Here is an 18,797-nt window from a genome sequence, read left to right on the forward strand (position 1 = left end):
TACCATTGTATATCCCTTAGTTGGTAGCTTTTGGCAGCCACTGCTGCGGCCTCACTACAGGGAGCGGCTGTGCCCATGGCAACTTGAAGATAAATAGTTTGCTTCCAGTATAATTCACGACTATTCGTTCTGATTACTAAATGAATGATTGTTGGGGAATTTGATATGCAAACCCACTTATTTTTGCCACTGGTGCGCTGCATGTGTTGGTACTTTCCATTAAGCTAAAGTCTTCTGGCTTGGCAGTTTTCTCTGCCGTGATTGCTGAATAAGGTGGTGGCGCATATCAAGAATTCCCTTGTCAGCAATTTCACCAAAACAACGCAATGTTGGAACAACTCGGTAATCGTCCCCTTTTTAAACCGGTTGAAATTAATAGTGTGCACGGCTGTTACTTGGTGTCCTTTCCGATTTAACATCAAAGAAATCTGTTGAGTCTGAATATTTTCTGCAAAGAGGTGGAGAATGATTACACTGAACATGTTCTTACAGGATATCTGCTAAAAGAGAAAGTAACTTTTTAGCCTTCATTTCAAAATGTTGCCTGTCGCATATCCTGGTGTAACTGCTTCAGCGTTTTCCAAATTTGAATTCACATCGCTTAAACCAAATTTCTACAAGGACTTGATGTTCAATTTGATGAAATTTAGGTGCAGCAAGATTCCCAAGCTTCCCCCAACCCGGCCCCCACAGCACCCCAACTTCCACTGGTGTCTAGGATATTGTGAAATTATCTTGGATATGTTACGATCTCTGTGCCAGGTGGATAGTAACAAGTTCTGTTATGAACACAATATGTAGTAAACTCCGTGCCCCCCATGAGTGAACCATCATCGATTATAGCCTGTGGCCCCGATTGTATTCCAGCTGAGGTCTTCAAAGCTGCTGGACCTTTGCTCACCTCAGACTTCATGCACTCATTCTATGGATTTCGAGGAAGAAGAACTTCCACCACCACTGCTTCCACTTCTCACAACATCAACTCTGATGGAATGGCTGAAAAATGTCCCCCCACCAGGTCTTGTTCTTTTCAACTGTCATCCCAGGGAGGATGAAGGAAATGCTTCAGAGACATTCAAAGCAATGAGGTATTGACGTTAATGATTTGCTACCAATTGTTTAGAATGGCGACGACTTGTCCATTAAGCTGAGTTACAAGGTTTTAATGGTGACAGAGAGTGATGACAGAGAAGAAAAAGATGTAAATCCTGCATTGTGGATCCTACTACCTCGGAGACATCTTGCCCCGTATGCACTCAAGGAAACGGCCTGTTTGTGGCACTGAATAGGTGTCATCTTCCAATCAAGGGACAGCTGACGATGAGTCGACTCAATTGTGATTTCCATCTGGAAACTAAATACAACACAAAAGGTGTGGTGCAGGCAAGGTGACAGCTCCTCTGAGAAAAATAGTGAATAATGGTAGCAAGCTGGGTCACATGAAAATATCCTCAATGTTCCATGTAGGTCAGCCTGCCAATTAAACCCAATTAATTTTATCTTTTGATATAGAAAAGAGCACCGACACACACACACACACATCATATCACTCATGCCAGATCGTTGCAGCAGTTTGTTGTTGAGTTTGTACACTGATCAACTTGGACAATAGCAATTAGGAGTAGACCATTCGATCTCTTGGGCCAACTCCGCCTTTCGTTAATGCCATGGCTGATCTATTGGGATCTGAACTCCGTTTTCCTGCCCATCCCCAACCCGTGACTCCTTTGTTGATCAATCTATCTAACCCAGCCTTGAATATATTCAATGACACCGCTTCTGTAAGTTTTTAATGTTTCGAGGTATAAAATCCTTTTACTTAAAATATTTAATTTCCAAATTCTCAATTTGTAACAATGGCATCCTCAGTTATACTTAACCTAACCAGGTCCAGAAGACCAGTATTTATGAATCAAGTAGATGTATTGAATAAGATGTTATATAAACTTAACGGCAGTAAAAGCAGCATAGAGGGTTCTTATTCTTCAAGGCCCTAGGATTCCTTGAATGCTCCCAATGCAGGAAATGCCTTCTCCTGTTTTTGAAGTGATGTTGAACTGTCCCACAGATTATACCAATAAAGCAATGGTAAAATTGTGCCAACAGAAACTGAGTTTTCAACTTTTATTCTTAATTCTGACTTCTTCCCTTATTCGGAAATAGTCTTTTAATTGATGTTGTGTTACAGACAGGAGAGAGACGGGCAAACTGTACCTATTCACTCTTAATAATCTTTTATCATTGTCACAAGTAGGCTTACATTAACACTCCAATGAAGTTACTGTGAAAAGCCCGAGTTAACACATTCCAACGCCTGTTCGGGTACACAGAGGGAGAATTCAGAATGTCCACTTTACCTAACAAGCACGTCTTTCGGGACTTTGTGGGAGGAAACCTGAGCACCCGGAGGAAACCCACGCAGAAACAGGAAGACCGTGCAGACTCCGCACAGACAGTGACCCAAGCGGGAATTGAACCGGGAGCCCCTGATGCTGTGAAGCAACAGTGCTAACCCTGTGCTACCATGCCACCCATACCATCTGTCTGTAAGCAGAAGGTGCTTTGAGTTTCTTTTAAAGTATGTAGTGGCATGGTTACGCGATCCTTCAGTTTGCATGGTCCAATTTACTAATAATCCTCAGAAAACTTGGATTATAATGAACTGAGAAGATTAGTTTATTTCAGAATCAAATAACCTGGAGGAGCAGTATGTGCAAATTCCCATTCTGAGCATACAGGACAGAATTTTCTCCAATACAGACAAGTGGCACAACAGATGGGGAAACAACGAGGAATCCGCCAGCCCAAAATGCAGCATTTCCCAACATATTGTTCTGCACATAGCCAGAAAAAAATGAAGGGCGGGTATCACAACATCACGCTGGCAACTCCGAGCTCACCCATCAGCAGTACCCCAATACAAGAAATTAAAAATAGAAACCTCCCTACAAACATCTCCTGCAAACCTGTACCCCCCCCCCACCCATGGAACCACCCGACACCCCTCCCTTGTGTTTTACTTCCGCAAAGAATGCTAATAAAGTAGTCAAACACTATTCCCCTTTCACAAAACCATGTTGACTCTGCCTGGTTATGTTATGATTTTTTCAATGTCCTGCTATTATCTTCTGAACAATGGATTCTAGCATTTTCACTTTGACAGATGTTAAGATAACTGATCTGTAGTTCGTTACCGACCCTCTGTCTCCCTTCTTTCTTGATGTTACATTAGCGATTTTCCAATCCGCTGGGATCCTTCCAGACGCTAGGGAATTTTGAAAGATCACAATCAATTCACCTACCATCTCTGTAGCCACATCTTGAACAGACATACAATACCTGATGCCTTCTGCCATTTCCTTGTTTCCCATTATTACCTCCCTAGTCTTATCTTACAAGGATCAACATTCAATTTAGTTACTCTCTTCCATTTTAAACACTCATCGAAATGCTTGCTGTCTTTCTTTAATATTTCTAGCTAGCTTTCTCTCATCTGATTTCCTCCCCTTTTTTTTTAGTAAATCTTTGCTGGTTTCTGAAATCTGTCCAATCTTCTGGCTTGCCAGTAAACTTCGCAGAATTGAACAGTGTTCCTTTCAATTTGATACTATCCTTACCCTTCTTAGTTAACCATGGATAGTGCATCCTTCTTCGAGAGCCTTTCTTTCTCAATCAAATATATTGTTTCTGATGGGTTATGAAATATCTCATCAAGTGTCTGCCCCTGATTTTCTACTATTCTACCTTTTAACCTATTTTCCCAGGTCACTTCAACCAGCTCAGTCCTCATATGTCTGCAATTGCCTTTATCTAAATTTAAAACATGAGCCTTAGACCCACATTTCTCACCTTCAAGCTAAATGTGAAATTCTATCATTTTATGATCATGGTTGCCTAGAGGCTCCTTTATTCCATTAATCAATATTATCTCATTGTACATTACCAAGTCTAAAAAAGGCCTGCTTCCTGGTTGTCACTAAAACATACTATTTTAAATTAAAGTTCTAAATACACTTTTATGAATGATCTTCCAGGTTACCTTTGCCAATTTTACTCACAGAATTGGTATAAAGATTGAAATAACCTATGGTTATTGCAGAACCTTTTTTACAAGCTGCCATTATTTCTTCCTGAATACTCTATTCTACAGCATAGCTACTGTTAAAAGTCCTATAATCTTCTCCCACGAGTGACTTCTTACTGCTGCTATTTATTATCTCGACCCAAGCTGATTCTACATGTTGATCTTCTGAACCAGTAATTAGCTTAGTTACCACACCAACTTTTCTGAGCTTTATTTCCAAAATGTCAAATACCCTTGAATATTTAGGTCACCTTACAACTAATAGCATCCTTCAACAGGTTTATCCAGTGAGTTAAATGTATACTCCAGTGAGCAACTCCTGGAATTTTCTTCGTTGAGGGAAGGCTTTTTTCATGAGCAAGTTCAGGTCATTAGTTAGGGAAATCTCACTTAAGGGAACCTTCCCTAAAATTCAGGAAATAGTTTTAATTGGGGATGAAGTCTATTAGGATGGGGGTTCTAGGATTGTGATCCAGGAACAGTGATATATTTCCAAAATGGTGAATGACTTCGAGAAGAACGTGCAGGTGGTGGTGTTCCCATGCATCTTTTACCCTTTTCCATCGATGTGGTAGAGTCCATGGGTTTGGAAGATGCTGTCATTGGAGCCTTGGTGAGTTGCTGCAGTGCACCTGTCAGGTGGTGTACATTGCTGCCACTGTGAATCAGTGATGGAGGGTTTGACTGTTTCAGGTGCCAGTCAAGTGGCCTGCTTTATCTTGGATGGTGTTAGGCTTCCCAAGTGTTGTCGGAGCTACACTCATCCAGGCAAGTGGAAAGTATTCCATCACACCCCAGAATTCTGCATTTTAGATGGTGGAGAGGCTTTAGGGAGTCACTAGTTGTGTTACCCTCCACAGAATTGCCAACCTCTGATCTGCTCTTGCAACCACAATATTTATATGGCCGGTCCAGTTCAGTTTCTGGTTAATGGTATAATCCACACATCCTGGAAAGAATGATGGTAGTGGGGGAAATTCAACAATGGAAACACTATTGAAAATGAAGGAGGGATGGTTAACTTCTGTTCTGTTGGAAATAGTCATTTCCTGGCACTTTGTGACTTGAATGTTACTTGCCACTCACCAGCCGAAACTTGAATGCTGCCCGGATCTTGCTGCATATGGACACAGAATGGTTCAGTATCTGAGCAGTTGTAAATGGTGCTGAACTCTGTGCGATTATCAGTGAACCTCTCCACTTCTGATCTTATATGCTCAGAAGCAGCTGAAGATGGTTGGCGCCGGACACTACCCTGAGGAACTCTTGCAGTGATGTCTGGGGACTGAGATGACTGACCTCCAAAATCACAACCATCTTCCTTTGTGCCAGATATGACTCCAACCAGTGGGGAGTTTTCTCCCTCGTTCCCATTGACTCCAGATTTGCTAGCTCATTGATGTCTTGATGCCACACTCGATCAAATGCTGCCTTGATGTCAAGGGCAGTCACTCTCACCTCACTTCTGGAGATTAGCTCTTTTGTCCATGTTTGGGCAAAGCTGTGATGAAGATCAGAGCTGAGCGGCCTCGGCGGAACCCAAACTAAGCATCAGAGAGCAGGTTATTACTGAGAAGTTCCGTTTCATAACACTATCTTATCCCATTCCGCTCTCAAAGCCCATATCCATGCCCACACAAACCACACAGACCTTGTATCCAGGTAGAAATGGTGATTAGCTATCCTTGAGACACCAACTCTTTTAACTCTTTTTTTAAATCTCGGAAGTAAATTGACATTTGAAAGCACAATTGTTTACAATCTGAAATTCTCAACACCTTTGGAGACTCTCAGGCTATCCATGGTTAACACAGAGGCTTCTGCCATTGTTTCCAGCTGTAAATTCCGAAGTCAGACCGGCTTTCCTGAAAGTGAACCCTTGGAAGGCGACCGGTCCGGATGGGTCCTGGTCGTGCACTAAGAGCCTGCGCGGACCAGCTCCAGATGTGTTTGCGGACATCTTTAACCTGTCCCTACTCAGCTCCGAGGTCCCCCCCCCCAGCTTCAAGAAGACCACCATCATACCGGTGCCAAAGAAGAACCAGGCAACATGCCTCAATGACTACCGTCCGGTGGCCCTGACTTCAATCATAATGAAGTGCTTCGAGAGGTTGCTCATGAAGCGCATCACCTCCATACTCCCAGAATGCCTTGATCCACTGCAATTCGCATACCGCCGCAACCGGTCCACAGCAGACGCCATTTCCCTGGCCCTACACTCATCCCTTGAGCATCCCGACAAGAAGGACTCCAACATCAGACTCCTATTTATTGACTACAGCTCCACCTTCAACACCATAATCCCAGCCAAGCTCATATAAAAGCTCCAAAATCTAAGACTTCGATCCTCACTCTGCAACTGGACCCTCGACTTTCTAACCCACAGACCACAATCAGTAAGAATAAACAGCAACACCTCCTCCACAATAGTACTCAATACCGGGGCCCTGCAAGACTGCGTACTTAGCCCCCTACTATACTCCCTGTACACACACGACTGCGTGGCAAAATCTGGTTCCAACTCCCTCTACAAGTTTGCTGATGATCCGACCATAGTGGGCCGGATCTCGAATAACGACAAATCAGAATACAGGAGGGAGATTGAGAACCTAGTGGAGTGGTGCAGCGACAACAATCTATCCCTTAATGCCAGCAATGCTAAAGAGCTGGTCATTAACTTCAAAAAGCAAAGTACTGTACACACCCCTGTCAGCATCGACGGGGCCGAGGTGGAAATGGTTAGCAGTTTCAAATTCCTAGGGGTACACATCTCAAAATCTGTCCTGGTCCACCCACGTTGATGCTACCACTGAGAAAGCACAACAGCGCCTACACTTCCTCAGGAAACTAAGGAAATTCGGCATGTCCACAATAACTCTTACTAACTTTTACAGATGCACTATAGAAAGCATCCTATCTGGCTGCATCACAGCCTGGTATGGCAGCTGCTCGGCCCAAGAACGCAAGAAACTTCAGAGAGTCATAAACATAGCCCAGTCCATTACAGGAACCTGCCTCCCATCCATTGACTCCATCTACACCTCTCGCTACCTGGGGAAAGCGGGCAGCATAATCAAAGACCCCCTCCCACCTGGCCTATTCACTCTTCCAACTTCTCCCATCGGGCAGACAAAAGTCTAAGAACACGCACGTACAGACTCAAAAACAGCTTCTTCCCCACTGTTACCAGACGCCTAAACGACTCTCTTATGGACTGACCTGATTAACACTACACTCCTGTATGCTTCACCCGATGCCGGTGTTATCTAGTTACATTGTGTACCTTGTGTTGCCCGATCATGTATTTTCTTTTATTTCCTTTTCTTTTCATGTACATAATGATCTGTTGAGCTGCTCGCAGAAAAATACTTTCCACTGTACCTTGGTACACGTGACAATAAACAAATCCAATCCAATCCAATCTAATAAATACATTGTAGCTTCTCCCCAGTAAAACAATCTGGCCATCTCTAATCTCCAACAATCAAACCACAGGGGCTTCCTGTCAGGCAGACATGAAGCAGGTCACATGACCCCTTCCTTAATTTTCACCGTTAAGATATAGTTCTAAAACACAACCATCTGATATACCTCATAATTATAACACCACGCAAACAATGATAGGTATTATCATTTGACATTTCTGTCTAGAATGGTTTCTAAAAACATGGATTTGTTTTATTGTCACGTGTACCGAGGTACAGTGAAAATTATTGTTCTGTGTATAGTCCAAACAGATTGTTCCATACACACAAAAAAAGCAGAGAGCATACATAAATACACAATGTAAATGCACAGGCATTGGGTGAGCATACTGAGTGCATTACTACTCAGTAGAGAAGATGTGTGATAAGATCAGTCTTGTCCATAAGAGGGTCATTCAGGAGTCTGGTAGATTTGTGTTTTATGGTTTATGTCTCTTCTATTACGTAGGAAGACGAGACAGTATATGCTTCTGAACCTCTGCCACCATCAGAAATAGGTGACACAATGGCAACAAAGAATTTGCCTTTTTAGTGAGGACAACAGAATCATTTTCAAATCAGAACATCCTAAAGAAAAATATTAGCAACCTCTTGTCATTTTAACCAAGTTCATCAGAAGAGCCGGAGACAGGATGTATATCTGGGACTGCTGAAACCATTTACTTGCTGCTGATTTCTCTGGTGTTTATGGTCAAACATATAATATATTTCCTATGTACCCATGACTGTGGCAAACTGTGGCTCTAACTCCATCTACAAGTTTGCTGATGACATGACTGTAATGGGTTGGATCTCAAACAACGATGAGTCAGAGTACAGGAGAGAGATCGAAAAGCTAATGACGTGGTGTAACAACAAGAATCTCTCCCTCAACGTCAACAAAACTGAAGAACTGGTCATTGACTTTCGGAAGCAAAGTATCATACACACCCCTGTCTGCATCAATGGTGCCGAGGTGGAGATGGTTGGCAGCTTCAAATTCCTAGATGTGCACATCACCAACAATCTGTCCTGGTCCACCCATGTCGACGTTACGACAGCGCCTATGCTTCCTCAGGAAACGAAAGAAGCTTGGCATGCCCACATTGACTTTAACCAATTTTTACAGATGCACCATAGAAAGCATTCTATCTGGCTGCATCACAACCTGTATGGCAACTGCTTGGCCCAAGACTGTAAGAAACTACAGAGAAACATGAACACAGCCCAGTCCATCACGAGAACCCGCCTCCCATCCATTGACTCTGTCCACACCTCCTGCTGCCTTGGGAAAGTGGGCAGCATAATCAAAGACCCCTCCCACCTGGCTTATTCTCTCTTCCAACTTCTTCCATCGGGCAAGAGATACAAAAGTCTGAGAACACGCACTAACAGGTTCAAAAACAGCTTCTCCCCCGCTGGCTCTGCAACTTGCCTTTGGGATGCAATTTCGAATCTATCCAGTCAGTGAGTTTTCAGTAAAATCACTGTACTCCTCCACAGTTGAATGGAGAAGTTTTCTTCCAGGGTGCTTCACTAAACCTTTCCCTTGTAAGAAGAAAAAATGCTTTATCCCAGACAGTAGTGCGAGTGGAATCTGCTCTTGTGCACAGGCATTGTTTTGTTGCACCAATTAAAATCGATCAGACTGAGAATATTGATATTTCATTGCTTGATGGTTTGCAGAATGAAGCCATTGCGCAGTGGCAATGAAAGGAGCATAGAGAATTCAGTGAATTTGTATGTTCTTTAACCTTTCTCGCCACGGCAATATAGATTATGTACTTCATAACCTGTGCTGAAGTTAATTGAAAAAACCTTAATGAGCCTTGGTACATGCAGTCAGAGCACTAAATGAATTGGATTTCCAGACTTTCATCTGCAGCTATCAAGCCTTGATGTAAATTGAAAAGATCACAGCTATTGGGAAAAGACCTATATTGTAAAGTCCTTTCTGCATAGATTATGAACATCATAACTCAATGATTTTTTCCTTAAAAATATGGCTATAATTGGACCCTATGGGGGTCCATTTCTTTGATCAGATCACAGTAACTGTGACTTTACACTGAAAAATGTCACTGCTGTAAAGGTTTATCACCTGTAGAGCTTGGTTTTCTCAGATGCCTTGTACTATGCTGGTTATCTTTATTAAAAGAAGTATAATGAGTAATTAGACAGCAATCATTAATGAAGCAGAAAAGGAAATTGCGTTCAATATTTTAACAATAGATACATTTTCTCATTACTTTTTCCTTGTATTTGAGACCTTTAGCAATTTTCTCTCCTGTATCATATATTTCATAATTTTTAAAAATTAAATTAAATTCCTCATGGTATTTTCATTAAAGTGTTGGTCTTACTTTATTATGCAGCAGGTGTTTCATGCAATTAACTGAACTCGATCTGATTTCTGCTTTACTGCGGTGTGGATAATTTGGTTTTTTGAAGAAAAGCTTCTATCTCTGGAGTTTTTGTATGCTAAGAAATGTATGCAGAGTATTGCATCTATCAATAAGAAATAGCATTTGATGAAAAGAACAAATTAACTTTCTAGACATTCTGGACATGTTGGCACATGTTGTATAACTCCAGCAAATGTCTGAAAAGTTCTTTAGCTGGCAATAAACGCAGTGCAAACCATTGGAATCAAAGTCTTGAAAAAACATTTAAATGCTTACCTTTTATATATTCTTGTTAGCCATGTGCTATTTTATATTGTAACTGAGGCACCCAGAAAAGGGATAAGAATGAAATGAAATGAAAACCACTTATTGTCACAAGTAGGCTACAAATGAAGTTACTGTGAAAAGCCCCGAGTCGCCACATTCCGGCACCTGTTCGGGGAGGCTGGTATGGGAATTGAACCGTGCTGCTGGCCTGCCTTGGTCTGCTTTCAAAGCCAGCAATTTAGCTCAGTGTGCTAAATCGGATAAGAGCTTACTCACTGATACCGTTTTGTGTACATTTTTGGGTTGTTTTTATCTTGAAAAAATGTTAATTTATTGTTTCCTTTCTTTGTGTAGGTCTCATCCTTGAAATACAAGTTGAAGAAGCAGTCAACAGCTACTGGTGATGGGGTAGCAAGGGCTTTCCTTAAGGCACAGGCAGCACTATTTGGCTCCTATAGGGATTCACTTCGATATAAACCTGTAAGTATTTGGAGAATCTCTATCCTCTGCTGGCTTAAACACACAGCTGACAAGTGACTCATCTTGATATTGGTCTCCGTGGATTTATTGTGCAAATTTTCCCTCCTGTTGTCGACTCACGTTTACGGTTCAGTGTAATTTTTACTGATGTCCTTCTCACTTGCGCCTGGTCCTCAATTTGCAGCTGTAAAAACAGAATGGCCCAGCCTCCTAGCTTCATCAACAGTTGCTCTTTGTAGCTGGCTGGAGATTTGATTTGACCTTAGAATCCATAGAATTGGGCAGCACAGTGATGCACTGGTTAGCATTGCTGCCTCACAGCGCCGAGGACCTGGGTTCGATCCCAGCCCCAGGTCACTGTCCGTGTGTAATTTGCCCATTCTCCCGGTGCCTGTGCGGGTCTCACCCCCTCAACTGAAAGATGTGCAGGGTAGGTGGATTGGCCACGCTAAATTGCCCCTTAATTTAAAACAAAAATCTATATAATTCCTACAGTGCAGAAGGAGGCCATTCGGCCTATCGGGTCTGCACCGACCCTACCAAGAGCAACCTACCTCGGTCCACTCCCCTTAATTATCCCCGTAACCCCACATAACCTTCGCATCTTTTGACACTAAGGAGCAACTTAAAATTGGCAATCCCCCTAAACCTGCAAATCTTTGGACTGAAGAAACCGGAGCACCCAGAATAACCCCCTGCATATAGGAAAAGAAAGTGCAAACTCCACACAGTCACCCAAGGCCAGAATTGTACCTGGGTCCCTGGCACGGTGAGGCAGCTGTGCTGACCACTGTGCCACCATGCCGCCCCCACAGCAAATCATTTAAAAAATGTATACAGTCATTAGGTGCAGTTTTTTTGTTTGCATCGTGTGGTGTGGTAACCTGCCCAATGACTGAAGAAAACTACCACATGGTTTTGACATGTTAGGAGGCTCGAAACCTGTCCTAGGTATTGTGTGTAGACCCTCTGGTAGAAGTTCAGAAGTGCTAGATTGTATAAATGCACAAGTGTGTTGGAAAGGTATAGCAGTATTTATGGGGGATTTTAACCGTAACATAGATTAGGAGAGGCAGTCAAGCACTTGTCAGAACGGTAGTTTTTGGAGAGTGTCAGGGACAATTTCCTACATCAATATGCTCTGGATGCTACAAGGGGACAAACAATATTGGATTTAGTAATGGGTAATGAGCCGGATTTAATTAGTAACCTAATTGTGCGTGAACATTTATCAAATAGTGACTGTAACATGATTGCATTCAATGTAATGTTTGAAAGTGGAAAGCACAAATCAGCTATTATAATTTTAGATTTAAGTAAGGCTGACTTTAATGAGATGGAGACTATCCACAGTGAACTGGGGGAATCTGCTAATGGGTAAAACAACTGAAGAACAGTGGAAGATGTTTAAGAAAACATTTTGTGCAATGCAGAACCAGTTTATATCTCTGAGATCTATACATTTTTGTTAAGCAAAGGTAATAAAGGATAAGGGCCAAAGGCAGGTATATGGAGTTAGGCCACAGATCAGCCATGATCTCATTGAATAACTGAGCAGGCTCAAGGGCTGAATGGCCTACTGTTCTTATCTGATTGACCTTGTGTTCTATAGTAGGCCATACTGTGCCATGGTAGAAGGCGTCCACTTTTTCAAACTTGTATTTACATTAATCTATACAGCTGCATTTGTATGGAAGACCTGTGAGCCTAATCTAAATTGTGTACCATGTGTTGGAGACTGTGAGAAATGTTTTTGGATTATCTATTAGGAAAGGATGTGGTGAGAGAGATATTTCTTTCAGGAGCTTGAGAATCTGGTGGATAAAGTGAAGGCAGTGCAGGATTTTTCTCCCAAGGTTTTAGGAAGGTAGTTGATATTGTCCCATGTAATGTAATTCACTGAGTGTTGTCCATGGGATAGAAAGCAAAATGTTAAGCTGCAAAAGTATACCAAAAAGGATGCCGGCACATCATTTGGTTTAATTGTGCTCAGTGTTCCAGAAAGTAGGAAAATAGGGTTAAGGTTTTGTCACCTTTTAATGAGAGGTGGATGTAGGGGAGCACATCATGAAACATTATGTTGCAACTTCATCTAACGTGCCCTCCCTCGTCAGGAAATGTAGCTACCTTTGCCACTAGCGTTGGTTTCTAATTTAACTGAGATACAGACTTGGTCACCCGATAAACACAAAGTTGTCCCTGGCCAAGAGGGCTCAGATGCAAACAAACAAATTAGGGTTAGGAGTAGACCATTCGCCTGCTTTGCCAGTCAGTAAAATCATGTCTGATTTGATTGTGGCCTTGACTCCACATTCTGCCTATTCCCAATAATCTTTGACTCCCTTGATAGCGATATCTTTCCACTGCAAGTAGGGGGACACCGATACAGTATAGAGGGAGAAGTAAGAAAAAGAGGGAAGCAAGGTCTGTTAATTTTCAGCAGTTTTAATTTGCCACAAAGCACAATACAGCTGAAAAGTTCATGTATTGGCCTCTACATGTCTATCAGTTGACTGAAAGGGAGAACTCTGATAATACAGCTTGCGTAAAGAACTCCCACATTGTTGCCAATTATTATGCATTGGAGTGGAACTGTTTTCATCCCTGTTTTAAATCATAAGTTACACAGAATTCCAAAGATGTATAAGCACAGAAACATCCTCCCTTTACTTTGAGAGCTGCCTGCAGTCCATGAAGATTAACATGAATACGATTGAAAACGGTTCTCATATACACCAATTTCTTTACTCCCTCTTCTTTGGACCTTGGTGTCCAGATTCCTTTGTGCATTGTATATCATATTTACGGTGACATTTGGTTGAAACTGCTTTGGAAAGCAGACTTCAAAAAAATCTAGTTTCCCTTTCTTACTAGTCATTGGTCACCCTTCAGTGACTGCTCGAGATCATAGAATCCACAAGCAGGCCATTCAGTCATCCAGTCTGTCCCGATCCTCAAAACCACTCTATGTAGGCCCGCCCCATCCCCGTAAACCCCGCGCATCGATCATGGCTAATCCACCTAAGCTGTACATCTTTGAACTGTGGGAGGAAACGGAGGAAACCCACCGAGAAACCGTGCAAACTACACACAGACAGTCACTCAGGACCAGAATCTAACCCGGGTACCTAGCTCTATGAGGCTGCAGTGCTAACCACTGTGCCACCATGGCACTCTTGTAATTTGATGATGATAGGCTATTCAGATGTTGCGAGTGTTACACCCAAACCTATTGGTATTCTCATTTTTCATTTAAAAGTGTGTGCTACCCCCGCACCATCATCTGTAGTCTCCTCTTGGTATCTGAGGTGTCTTGCAAATTTCTTCCCTTAGCAAGACTGTGGTTGCCAAGGTCAGTTGTGATTCTATTACTACCACATTGGACAATCTGACCATGGACCAGAACTATTCTGATCTGTGTAGCTCATCTATTCACGAGATGAACCATTGACTTATTACGACAGCTGCTTTCATTCTATTACAATTTGATAATTACAATATTTTTCCTACTCTTAAATCATTTGAAGCATTTCTTAAAATAATAAACATGGTGTATCTGCAGGATTTATTAGAGTTCTTGCCTCTTCGAATGCATTTAAAATCAGTGGTTATAAATAATGGAAGACAGACTTCCAGTGGCAGCCATGGAGTGAGTGGTCGCAGGTAAGGTGGCTTCTGCCTGTAGGTTGCATTATTTGGCCATTTTTGCCCATTCTCCAGGCATTTGGCAAGTTTAAAATGTAAAAATCTCAAAGATTAAGATATTCTCCTTCGGTGGGTAATATCGAAGAGTTACCAAACTAGGAGTGCGACAAAAAAGCGGCAACATTTGGAACAAGAGGACTTGCAGCAGGAGAAAAGATGTCAGAGGGACCTTTGGCGCAGTTGCTCATTCAATGGTCAACAGAGCAGTTGGTGGCATTCCTGGGGGCTGAGTTCAAGCAGCAAAGAAGGCAGGCTCCGAGGATCTGGCCAAGGGGGCAGAGCTGATTTGGGTTGCTCTGGAGAGAGTGGAGCAGGAACTGGAGGCACAACATGTGTCAATCCAGAAGGTGGAGGAGGCAGTGGCTGACCATGAGGACGTTTAGCCTCATTGGAGGCTGAGGTGTTGATGATGGCAGAGAGTTAGAATAAGTTGCGAGAGAGTCGATGACTTGGAGAATCGTTCGAGGAGGCAGAATCTGAGGATCGTGGGGCTGCCTGAAGGGATCGAGGGAACACCAGCCACGAAGTATGTGGCCACGATGTTTGAGCAGTTGGTGGGGGAGGGTGTCTTTGACTGCCCTCCTGAAGTGGAGCAGGCGCACCGTTTGCTGCAAAGGAGGCTGAAGGTGGGAGAGCTGCCGAGAGTGATCATCGTGAGTTTGCATCGGTACTTGGATAAGGAGAAGATTTTGAAGTGGTGAAGGAGACATGGGAGTGGCACCTGGGAAGGCCATATGGTTCGCATCTACGAGAACCTGAGAACGGAGCTGCCAAGTGGTGGGCCGGGTTTAACAGGGTCAATGCGACCCTCTACATGAACAAGGTACGGTTTGGGGTGCTGTACGCAGCTCATCTGTGGGTCACTTCCGGGTGTTTCAAACGTTCAAGGCCGCTTTGGATCCATAGTGATGCAATTATTCCACGATGCTCAGTTTCAACTGTTCCTAGTGAAGTAGATTAGAAAAATGATAAATAAATGGAAGGGCACGGTAAGGAGGTGAGCTACTTTTTCAGGGACCATGGATTGGGGAAAGATTTGAGGACATTGGATTTTGGTTGGGTTCATCTGTGTCCCGGATTGGAGGTGTTGGACTAAGGGAGGGAGGGGAATTGAGGGAGGGGAATTGTATGTTTTCGGGTAGGGTTGTTTGGTTGGGTTTTGTTTTTGCTCTCCACTCTGTTAATTGCGTACATGTAGAGTTTTGTACCTTTTTCGCCTCTCCGTGTTGGGGGTGCTGTGGTTTGTAGTATAATATGTGTGGGCTTGGTGGACATCGCGGGAGGGGGGGAAGGTGGGCGAGATGGGGTTGGCAGGGGCAAGGTAGGGTGGAAGGGTGTTTTGGTAATGGGGAAATTGTTTGCTTGCCCCGGGTGGGGACCATGCTGTTAGCAGGGAGGGTAGTTAACGGAAGTGAGGTTGTGGGGGAGGGGTGCTGGTGTTGGTCTTGTATGTCAATAGTTTGGCGGAGAGGGGGGAAGAGGATGGGCTGTTTTTCTGTGTTTGGGATGGAGAGGGGTTGGGGGAGGGTGGGGGGTTGGGGGAGGGTGGGGGGGGGGGGGGGGGGGGGGAGTTCCTGACATTGCAGGGAATATTGCGGTGCAGTTGGTTGGGGGTGGGGAGCCTGGAGGAGTTCATTGAAAGGTGGATATGGCTGATCAGGGTGGAGGACGTCGAGCCCTCCGCCCAGTCTGGTCGCCTGAAACTTTAGGGGACGGAATGGGTCAATCAAGTGGACCTGTGTTTTCCCCCACTTAAAGTGTTTAAAGGTAGATGTGGTGTTTATGCAAGAGATGCATCTAGGGATAGCAAATCAGACTAGATTGAGGAAAGGGTGAGTGGGGTAGTTGTTTCATTCAGGGTTAAATTTAAAGACGAGGGGTGTTGCAGTGGTGATTAGTAGAAAGGTGGCTTTTTCGGTTAGCTATATAGTGGGGGATCCAGTGGGTGCGTACGAGATGGTGAGTGGGTGGTTGGAGGAATGTCTGTGGTGTTAGTGGATGTCTGTGCCCCCCATTTGAGATGATGTAGATTTTATGAGAAGGGTGCAGGTGAAGGTTCCGGACGTGCACAGGTTGTTTATTTGTGGGTGGGATGATTCCGTGTGGTTCCTGATTCTTGGATGCATCGGTGTCAGCGATGGCAACAGAACTGTTGAGCTTTATGGAGCAGATGGGGAGTGTGGACCCATGTGGGTTTGATGGGCTGAGGGCGAAGACATTTTTGTTCTTCTCTCATGTTCAGCGGGTGTATTCCTGGATCGATTATTTTTTTTTTTTTTTGCCTTTTGCTATGGACAAGACATAGTTGGCGGGGGCGGTTGGTTTGGAGTACTGGGCAATTATGGTATCGGACCACATGCCTCGTTTTGTTGGTTTATATGTGGAGAAGGGTGGTTGTCAGCGGCCAAAGTGAAGGTTGGATGTGGTGTTCATAGCATTTACAGTGCAGAAGGAGGCCATTCGGCCCATCGAGTCTGCACTGGCTCTTGGAAAGAGCACCCCATTTAAGCTTACACTTCTAAACTATCCCCATAACCCAGTAAATCCAACTAACCTTTTTGGACTTTTTAAATAAATTTAGAATACCCAATTTTTTTTTTTTTCCAATTAAGGGGCAATGTACCATGGCCACTCCACCTAACCTGCACATCTTTGGATTGTGGGGGTGAAACCCACGCAGACATGGGGAGAATGTGCAAACTACACACGGACAGTGACCCAGGGCCGGGATTCGAACCCGGGTCCTCAGCGCCGCAGTCCCAGTGCTGTCCACTGCGCCACATGCTGCCCCTGCCTTTTTGGACTCTTAAGGGCAATTTAGCACAGCCAATCCACCTAACCTGCATATCTTTGACTGTGGGAGGAAACCGGAGCACCTGGAGGAAACCCACGAAGACACGGGGAGAACGTGCAGACTCCACACAGGCAGTGACCTAAGCCGGGAATTGAGCTGGAAGCCTGGAGCTGTGAAGCAACTGTGCTACCCACTGTGCTACTGTGTTGTTGGCCGATAAGGGGATTTGTGAAAAGATAGGGGTGCCCATATGTGCATGGGGAGTGAAGACGTCTCGGCTGCCGTGTTGCAGGAGGCCCTCAAGGCGATAATTAGGGGAGAGTTTGTTTCTATTCTGGCGCATAGGGATGAGGAGGGATGGTTGAAGAGGCGGAGATTGGTGGATGTCATTTTGGGGGTGGATTGGAGATATTCAGTGGCCCCTGCAGAGGGGCTGTTGAAGGAGTGGAAGAAGCTCCAGATGGAATTCGAGCTTGTGTCTACCGGAAAGACGGTGGGGCAGTTGCAGTGGGCTAGAGGGGCACTGTATGAACATAGGGAGAGGCCATCAGGATGCTTCTGCATCAGTTGAGGCGGCAGGTTTGAAGAAGGAGATTGGGTGAATGAAGGATTCGGGAGGTGGGGTGGTCACTGAGTCAGGGGAGGTGAATGGGGTATTTGAGGCTTTCTGCTGGGGGCTGTACAGGTCGGAGCCCCCAGGGGGTCTCGGGAATGAGGCGGGGTTCTTGGATGACCTGGATTTCTGAAGGTAGATAAGGGGAAGGTGCAGGGGTTGGGTGCCCTGATTGCGCTGGGGGAAGTGATGGTGTGTGGGTTCAATGCAGCCTGGTAAGGCACTGGGCCCGAACGGGTTCCCAGCTGAATTCTAATAAAGAATTGGCTACGGAATTGGGGCCACTTTTAGTGGAGATGTTCAACGAGTCACTGGTAAGGGGTAGCTCCCACACACATTGACACAGACATCAATTTCATTTCTTTTGAAGAAGGATAAGGACCCGGAGGAGTGTGGCTCGTGATCGTCCACTATTGTTGTTAGATGTGAATGCAAAGTTATTGGCTAAGGTGCTGGCGACACGCATGGAGGGTTGACTGCTGGGGATGATTGATGAGGCTCAAATGGGATTCATGAAGAGGGGACAGTTTTCGGCTAACATCGGAGACTATTAAATGTGATTATGATGCCCCTCGAGGGTCAGGAAACGAGGTGATAGTGTCAATGAATGTGGGGAAGGCGTTTGACCAGGTTCAGTGGGAATATTTGTTTATAGTGCATGGAAGGTTTGGATTTGGACAGGGATTTGTGGATTGGATCAGGCTGTTATATAGGGTGCCTATGACAAGTATTCACATGAGCAATGTTAGTTTGGGGTATTTTCGGTTGTATTGGGGAGTGAGCCAGGGGTGTGCACTGTCTCAATTGCTTGTTGTGTTGCTGATCGAGTGGTTGGCAGTGGCGCAGAGGGCTTCAGGGGAGGGGGTGTGTGTGTGGAGGAGTAAGTGGGGGGGCAGGGGTTGCAGAAGCATCCGGTTTCCCTGTGTGCGGATGATCTGTTGTTATACGTTATGGACACCGTGGGGAATTTGGTGGAGTTCAGGTC

At 44.3% G+C, this 18,797-nt stretch overlaps 1 protein-coding gene across 3 annotated transcripts in view; it reads left to right on the forward strand.

Annotated features, from left to right (window-relative positions):
* Positions 1–18,797, forward strand: part of dennd1b (DENN/MADD domain containing 1B) — a 415,175-nt gene that overhangs the window by 303,211 nt on the left and 93,167 nt on the right. For all 3 annotated transcript variants that reach the window (XM_072511469.1, XM_072511470.1, XM_072511471.1), the window contains one exon: positions 10,575–10,700. In XM_072511469.1, coding sequence (XP_072367570.1) covers positions 10,575–10,700 — 126 coding nt within the window. The remainder of the gene's footprint in view (positions 1–10,574; positions 10,701–18,797) is intronic.

This window comes from Scyliorhinus torazame, chromosome 7 (assembly GCF_047496885.1).
Source record: "Scyliorhinus torazame isolate Kashiwa2021f chromosome 7, sScyTor2.1, whole genome shotgun sequence".
Classification (NCBI taxonomy): Eukaryota; Metazoa; Chordata; class Chondrichthyes; order Carcharhiniformes; family Scyliorhinidae; genus Scyliorhinus; species Scyliorhinus torazame.